Source organism: Polyodon spathula, chromosome 50, assembly GCF_017654505.1.
Source record: "Polyodon spathula isolate WHYD16114869_AA chromosome 50, ASM1765450v1, whole genome shotgun sequence".
Classification (NCBI taxonomy): domain Eukaryota; kingdom Metazoa; phylum Chordata; class Actinopteri; order Acipenseriformes; family Polyodontidae; genus Polyodon; species Polyodon spathula.
Window position 1 is genome coordinate 2,223,632 of NC_054583.1, and position 8,706 is coordinate 2,232,337.

Here is an 8,706-nt window from a genome sequence, read left to right on the forward strand (position 1 = left end):
CTGACTGGTCACAGAGACTGCGATGTGTTCAGCCCATCACTGTTGAAGTGACGGGCTGCTGGGAATGCAGCGGGGTTAATATATACATATAGTGTGTGTGTGTGTGTGTGTGTGTGTGTGTGTGTGTGTGTGTGTGTGTGTCAGTGTGTGTCTGTGTCAATGTGTGTGTGTCAGTGTGCATTTTATGTATTTTAAATAATGCATGTTATGTTTATAGTTTTTCTTTAAAAACAAACAAAAGTGCTTTTTTTTGCAAATTGTAGAATTTTCAGTCAGTCCAAGGTCCCATCCAAATTAACTGAAATCTGATTTTTTTAAATGACTGTTTTATTGATTCATTTTTCTAATCAATATACTATATACAGATAAATTTCAAATTCCTGCCACATTGCAAACAGTGCTTTGTGAATAGCCAGCTGCATAACCAAACACCAAATTATCTGACGCTCTCATTTTTGTCGTGGCGTCCTCAAAACGTGAACTAGAACACGTTTCTAAAAAGACATATGACATATCGCATCGCTCGTTGCCGCGGTAACTACATTTTAACATGAAAAAAATTTGCTTTTCGACCTTACTGTCTTAGACTCAGAGCGACAAATCCTTTATCAGTCTCTCAGTTTTCAATGATAGACATAAGTATATATATATAATAGATATATATACTTTTATATATATATATATATATAATATATATATATATATAGGTAGCATAATATATCTCATGTCACTGACAGTGTACAAGGTGACTTTTGGAGCTACCCTTTCAAAGCTATTTACTAATCACAAGATGAGACTCCCTGTTTTCACACGCAGTGTTGATCAATGTGATTTTGGCCATAGTAACCACCGAGCATCAGTATTTCAACTGGACCATAAAAATGACACAGAACACAAGTCGAAAGACCTGCGCAGAATTTTAAGTCTACCTGCGGTTCATTATCAGAGAAAGGCTGTCACTTGCAGAGAAAAGATGTCTCTAATAACCCAACCCTAACATTTTTATAAACCCTTTTCATGGAAGATGAAAAACCACACATGTTCAATAATAAACTGACGTTGCTGAAGATCAGATAGATATATATATATATATAATTTAGATATTTTATTTAACATTGTGATGTAGTCAAAGGAAGTCCAGTAAGTATTTCATGTTCACTTAAAAAAAAGTATTTTTCCTCCCCTGTTAAGTATCTGGAAAACCACATATGCTATTCAAGATGTTAACATTATTCACCAAGCTTTCATTCCACTTTACGGATGGTTCTGGCCCTGCCCCGCGCCCGTCGATTCTCAGAAGCTGCACTGGTGGCTTTTCAGCTTCACCGTCGAGGTGAAAGTCTTGCTGCAGCCGTCACAGTGGTACAGCTTCTCCCCCGTGTGAAAACGCTGGTGCTTTTTGAAGCTGTGCACGTGCCTGAATCTCTTCCCGCAGAGGCTGCAAAGGAAAGGCTTCTCCCCGGTGTGAAGGCGCCGGTGCGACTCCAAGGTGCCCGTGTGCTTGAAGCTCTTCCCGCACTCTTCGCAAGAGTGGGGCTTTTCCCCCGTGTGAAGGAGCCCGTGCGTGTTCAGGTGCCCCAGCTGCTTGAAGCTCTTCCCGCACTCTTTGCAAGCGTAGGGCTTCGATCCCGTGTGGACACGCTGGTGGGACTTCAGCGTCCCCAAGTGATTGAAGCTCTTCCCACAGTCTGTGCAGAGGTACGGCTTTCTCCCCGTGTGGATCCGCTGGTGGGCTCTGAGATTGCGCAGGTAGCAGAAGCGCTTGCCGCACTCGGGGCAGTCGTATGGCTCCCCCCCGGCGTGGGACTCCGGGCGGGTCTTCGCGCAGGCGAAGCGCTTCTCCTCGGAGTGGCTCTCCCTGTGCCTGGAGAGGTTGGCCGCCCGAGCGAATCGCCGGCCGCACACCGGGCAGCCGTGAGGCTTGTCCGCGTGGACCAGCCGGTGGCGTTTCAGCTTCCTGCCGTCGACGTAGCTCTTGTCGCATTCACTGCACTGGAACAGCCCGCCCGGGCGCTTGGGCAGCGGGCTGGAGGATGAAGTCTGAGGCAGCAGGGGTGGAGAGGGTTCGTGTGCCTCCTCTTTAACAAGGATCAGCCCCAGCTCGTTTATACTCTCCGCAACAGTCTCTGCAGGATCCACTTCAGACACGTCCTCGGGTGCTGGTTCAGTTTTGACGTGGGCAGTTTCTGGTTCCAAAGGGTCCTCTTCCACGTGGACAGGATCCAGTTCCGCGGGTTCCACTTTGACGTGGACAACTCGGAGTGCTTCCTCTTTGAGGAGGACGGTGTCCCGAAGGTCCTCTTCGGTGTGGACAGGTCCTGGCTCCTGTTTAAGACCCACGGGTTCAAGTTCAAGTGGTTCTGTTTTGATGCAGGCAGGTTCCATCTCTGATGCTTGCCTTGTCGACGCACACAGGCGCAAACCAAGACAAGGAGGCTTCTCTTAAGCACCTCTGACCTGGAAAAAAAAAAAAAAAAAAAAAAAGTTAATTTTTTTCTTCAAACTGATATAGACTGCATGTGTTCCCCTAGGTATATACTTAATCTCAAAGTGTGATGGAACGCCTATTGCACAGCAGGGTCACCCAGTCCAGGTTTTGCTACCACCTTGATCAGCCCCCAGTGTGTCTAGGCAACAAGCTCAGGTGTGTCTGATTATTAAACTCCTAGTGAAACCAGGACTGGATCACACTGCTGTGCAGCGGGAGTCTGATTATTAAACTCCTAGTGAAAGCAGGACTGGATCACACTGCTGTGCAGCGGGAGTCTGATTATTAAACTCCTAGTGAAAGCAGGACTGGATCACACTGCTGTGCAGCGGGAGTCTGATTATTAAACTCCTAGTGAAAGCAGGACTGGATCACACTGCTGTGCAGCGGGAGTCTGATTATTAAACTCCTAGTGAAAGCAGGACTGGATCACACTGCTGTGCAGCGGGAGTCTTGTTTCAATGGAACATTATTCAGCAGCTTTGATTGGACTCTATGAAGCTGAGTGAGTTTGTTCTATATAAAGGGGGTGATGCAAAACTTGTGTGACCAGGGCTGAACTATTAAGCATATTATTATTATTATTATTATTATTATTATTATTATTATTATTATTCAATCAGGACGTCAAAATCACGTAATTTAGCATCCGCCTCACTTATAATAAATACATATCTTTTAAAAAAAAACAATGTAAAAATAGTTTTTTAAAACGATTATAAATCTCTTTGTTTGTTTGTTTGTTTTTTTAGCGAAAGCTTACCTCTGCGTTTTCCTAAGCCTCCTAACTCAACAAACGCTTGCAATAAATCTAAACGCGGCAATCATCATGCCGGTTTAAAAACAAACAAACAAAAAAACATTTAAAGTAATTTATGAAAAAAAAAAAAGATTTTATTTTTTTTTTCGCTCCCTGGTCTCTTTGTAAACAGAAGACTTTTCTACTTCCGGTGAGGAGTCGCATCGTAAACATTCCCCTGCGCCGCTGTTTATTAAAATTTAACTCGCTTATTAAAATATAATTTCACTTGTTGACAAACACGCCGGTTAAATACTAGGTCGTATTTCTCCTTCGTTTCGCTGGGATAGTTTTAATTTAAACAAATTCCTTAAAATAAAAAAAAAACGTCTCTCTCTCTCTCGTCACTTTATAAATTATGGTTCCGGTTTTTATTTGTAATTATCCCCTCACATTCTACTTCCGGTGAGGAGTCGCATCGTAAACATTCCCCTGCGCCGCTGTTTATTAAAATTTAACTCGCTTATTAAAATATAATTTCACTTCACTGGACTCTATGAAGCTGAGGTCGTTCATTCTATTTAGAGGGGATGTTTTATTCAATATGTTAACAAGGGAACATTATTCAGCAGCTTTCACTGGACTCTATGAAGCTGAGGGAGTTCATTCTATATAGAGGGGGTGCAATTCAATATGTTAACAAGGGAACATTATTCAGCAGCTTTCATTGGACTCTATGAAGCTGAGGGAGTTCATTCTATATAGAGGGGGTGCAATTCAATATGTTAACAAGGGAACATTATTCAGCAGCTTTCACTGGACTCTATGAAGCTGAGGGAGTTCATTCTATATAGAGGGGGTGCAATTCAATATGTTAACAAGGGAACATTATTCAGCAGCTTTCACTGGACTCTATGAAGCTGAGGGAGTTCATTCTATATAGAGGGGGTGCAATTCAATATGTTAACAAGGGAACATTATTCAGCAGCTTTCACTGGACTCTATGAAGCTGAGGGAGTTCATTCTATATAGAGGGGGTGCAATTCAATATGATAACAAGGGAACATTATTCAGCAGCTTTCACTGGACTCTATGAAGCTGAGTGAGTTCATTCTATATAGAGGGGGTGCAATTCAATATGATAACAAGGGAACATTATTCAGCAGCTTTCACTGGACTCTATGAAGCTGAGGGAGTTCATTCTATATAGAGGGGTTGCAATTCAATATGTTAACAAGGGAACATTATTCAGCAGCTTTCACTGGACTCTATGAAGCTGAGGGAGTTCATTCTATATAGAGGGGGTGCAATTCAATATGTTAACAAGGGAACATTATTCAGCAGCTTTCACTGGACTCTATGGAGCTGAGGGAGTTCATTCTATATAGAGGGGGTGCAATTCAATATGTTAACAAGGGAACATTATTCAGCAGCTTTCACTGGACTCTATGGAGCTGAGTGAGATCATTCTATATTTACACTATAAATACACGTCTGAGACACATAGCTCCATTGTGTAATATTAACTGGGTATCTGTACTCGATCAGCAAAGCGTCATAAATACGAAAACCCAAATTAATCTCATTAAAATTACGCAGGGTGCGCTCATGAATATTCATGTATTTTATGACGTGCTCTGCCCCCTTGTGTGTGTGAGAGAGAGAGAGAGGCAGTGGGGTGATAGGGCAACTTTTACACGACATCTGGGAAAAAAAAACCCAAAATAAAGTGCGTTTTGCCTTTTAAGGGAGCTGTCCTCTGCAGATTTTGACTCCGTTTTCCCTCCCTTATGATGCAACCCAGCTCTGACGCTCCGGTAATGTTGCCAGTCTCCAGTTACTGGTGGTGACTGGAGATTATTGCATTGCAACTTTTTACGCTTTTGGGGTAATTATTATTATTTTTTTTTCTCGGTGTTGCCAACTGCCTTTGCAGCACCTCAACAACCGGGACAGGCCGGTTGACCGACTGCGCCACTCTGGCCCCGATGCATCCCGGAGCCGCCTCTGTCTGTTCCGCCTCGCCCCGCGGAGTGGTCGGTGAAATCGAGCAGCCGAAACCGGGGCCCGGGGCCGACTCGCCGGACCTAGACGGCTCGGTAACGACGACTTACCGGGATTTCGTGACCAGCACCTACCTCGACCTGATGACCGCCAACCAGCACTCGGTGCACGCCTTGAACTGGAGGAAGCTGTACCTGAGCCGGGCCAAGCTGAAAGCGTCCAGCCGGACATCTGCGCTCCTCTCCGGGTTTGCGATGGTGAGGGGAGCCGGGGGGGGGTCAGGCCCGGCCCCACGTCCGCGCCCACGGACGGCCCCCCAGTCAGGCCCGCCCCCACGTCCGCCCACGGTCGGCCCCCCTCGGCCCCCCTCACCAAGAGAGCAGCTGATCGAAAAAAAAAAAAAAACCATTTTTTGTTTTTATAACTTTTTTTTTTTTTTTTTTTTTTGTATATTATATATTTTTTTTTTTTTTTTCATTCATATATATATATATATATATATATATATATATATAATTTATCAGTTGGAAGTAATCATAATAACGTTTTATACTTCGCCAGGTTTCTTTATTTCTTGATAACTGTACTGCGTAATACTGAAACGCGCTAGCTGATGACGCGTTTCCTGATGTAGAATTGCTAACTGATAATAACAATTAATAATAATGTAAGAAGCGTTATTAATAAAAACCAGTGCAGGTTTATAGGTTGTAATGGGCAGTGTGTTTAATTGCTTGGACACGTGTGCATTTATAAACCGCACTGTTGCAGAGTACGATATTAAAACGCTTATAATAATAATAATAAGTTCCCAGAATATATGTGAAACCTGGAACCTCAGTGTGATCCAGTCCTGCTTTCACTAGGAGTTTGATAATCAGACTCCCGCTGCACAGCAGTGTGATCCAGTCCTGCTTTCACTAGGAGTTTAATAATCAGACTCCCGCTGCACAGCAGTGTGATCCAGTCCTGCTTTCACTAGGAGTTTAATAATCAGACTCCCGCTGCACAGCAGTGTGATCCAGTCCTGCTTTCACTAGGAGTTTAATAATAATCAGACTCCCGACTCCCGCTGCTTTCACTAGGAGTTTAATAATCAGACAGCAGTGTGATCCAGTCCTGCTTTCACTAGGAGTTTAATAATCAGACTCCCGCTGCACAGCGGTGTGATCCAGTCCTGCTTTCACTAGGAGTTTAATAATCAGACTCCCGCTGCACAGCGGTGTGATCCAGTCCTGCTTTCACTAGGAGTTTAATAATCAGACTCCCGCTGCACAGCGGTGTGATCCAGTCAGACTCCCGCTGGTTTCACTGCTTTCACTAGAGTTTAATAATCAGACTCCCGCTGCACAGCAGTGTGATCCAGGCCTGCTTTCACTAGGAGTTTAATAATCAGACTCCCGCTGCACAGCAGTGTGATCCAGTCCTGCTTTCACTAGGAGTTTAATAATCAGACTCCCGCTGCACAGCAGTGTGATCCAGTCCTGCTTTCACTAGGAGTTTAATAATAAGACACACCTGAGCTTGTTGCCTAGACACACTGGGGGCTGATCAAGCTGGCAGTAAAACCTGGACTGGATCACACTGCTGTGCGACAGGAGTCTGATTCCCATCCCCTGCACCCACTGCTGTGTGGAATCCAACATTATGGTATAAATTATAATCTTTGCAAATCTGCACCTGTTTCGAAAAGCCACAAACAAACAACAAACAAAATAAACACATCTAATTAGTGGACTTATTAAGGTGAATTTATGCAACAGAGCACATCGCTGCTTTCAAAACTCTCTCTGTCTCCCCCTGCAGGTGGCCATGGTGGAAGTGCAGCTTGACAACGACTACGATTACCCCAGTGGTCTGCTGATGGCGTTCAGCGTGTGCACGACGGTGCTGGTGGCCGTCCACCTCTTCGCCCTGATGGTCAGCACATGCATCCTCCCCCACATCGAGGCGGTCAGCAACATCCACAACCTGAACTCTGTGTGCGAGTCTCCCCATGAGCGAATGCACCACTACATCGAGCTGGCCTGGGGCTTCTCCACCGCCCTGGGCATCCTGCTCTTCCTGGCCGAGGTGGTGCTCCTGTGCTGGGTCAAGTTCTTGCCCCTGGGAGCCCCCTCCTCTCCCGCGGGGGGTCCAGGAGCTGGCTGGAGCGTGGCGCTGGTCTCCACTGTGATCATGGTCCCCGTGGGTTTTGTGTTCGTGGCTTTTGCTCTTCACTTTTACAGGAGTCTGGTCGGCCACAAGACTGACCGCCACAGGCAGGAGATCGACGAGCTGAACCAGATCAAGTATCAGCTTGATGGGGCAGATACTGTTTAATACAGGGGTGGAGGGAGAACAGAATATTTGAATAAAAGTAAGCGATTTTATTAGCAGTGAAGCCTGTTTAATTCATCTATAAACCGGCGCTACTTTGTAGTCTGGTTTTCAGCTCCTACCCCCCCCCCCTCACTGAGACGAATGGCGCGTTCCAATCCTCTACAATCCGGAACCGGTCTGTTCCGGAATCCGGAATCTGCTCTTCGGATATCTGTGCATGTTCTTTTAATGAGTTTATAATTCAGGGCAAATTAAAATAAACACAATCTCTAAATTAGGGCATCTGCAATGGAGCGAGGCTGGTAGAATGGGACCACAGCGTGCCAACTATACCCTCAATGATCTTCAGTGGCAATGCAGACAGACAGTGGCACAAGTGTAGGGCAGCTGCAATGTACCACCATGTGCTAACTGTACCCTTACCAAATGAAATGACATTCAAAGTACCATCCTTTTGTTATTTTTTGACATGTTAGAGGTTTTTAAATAACTTGGTACAGCCGTCTCCGCGTATAGGAACACACCTCCTGAGAGAACACTTCTCCTAAGCGAACACCCTCGTGGTGAAGCTGATTTTTCCCATTGTAAACGCTCCGGCTAAAGGAACAGAAAGTTCGCTTGGAACAATATCTTCTTGGAACCGCTAGCGATTTGTTCACAACGGATACAGTACTGTTTTGTAACCTGTTAATTCCTCATCACACTTAACGGTTTATTCGGTTAGTTTGATAACGTTAGTTTGTCTGTTATTTTATTATTACAGTCTTATTTACACTTGCCTGTTGCTTTTCTCATACCTGTTCAGTTCAAGTTGATGCACATGCATCATGACAAGAAATACATGTTTATTGATTGATTCATTCATATTGTGTCCGGTGGCCAACTCTGTCTTAGAGAACACTTGGAGACCTTTTGTTATAATTATTATTGTTGTTATTATTATATATTCCTGAGCAGATGTCTATCTAGGGTGATTTAAAGTTATTGCCAGCTCAACTTTATCCAGATACTCAGTTTGAATATTGTTAGCAGTTATGCAAATTGTGACAGTGTACACACTGGGTTCAAAAGTTTTCAGGGTTAGGGGGGGGGGGGCATCTGCATTGCCTGATTATTTTTTGTTGTGCCCCCAGTGGACAAAAGGTGGAAATGC

General features: G+C 44.6%; 2 protein-coding genes across 2 annotated transcripts; one reads left to right on the plus strand and one right to left on the minus strand.

The window, feature by feature from the left end:
* Positions 1-768: 768 nt before the first annotated feature.
* Positions 769-3,622, minus strand: LOC121306781 (zinc finger protein 235-like). The gene is made up of 2 exons (XM_041238708.1): positions 3,252-3,622; positions 769-2,457 (listed from the first exon to the last, which is right to left on the minus strand). The coding sequence occupies exon 2, from the start codon at positions 2,383-2,385 to the stop codon at positions 1,294-1,296; it is 1,092 nt and encodes a 363-aa protein (XP_041094642.1). The 5' UTR covers positions 2,386-2,457; positions 3,252-3,622; the 3' UTR covers positions 769-1,293.
* A 1,250-nt stretch (positions 3,623-4,872) lies between these two features.
* Positions 4,873-8,382, plus strand: LOC121306877 (calcium release-activated calcium channel protein 1-like). The gene is made up of 2 exons (XM_041238859.1): positions 4,873-5,488; positions 7,038-8,382. The coding sequence occupies exons 1-2, from the start codon at positions 5,216-5,218 to the stop codon at positions 7,551-7,553; spliced, it is 789 nt and encodes a 262-aa protein (XP_041094793.1). The 5' UTR covers positions 4,873-5,215; the 3' UTR covers positions 7,554-8,382.
* Positions 8,383-8,706: the final 324 nt, after the last annotated feature.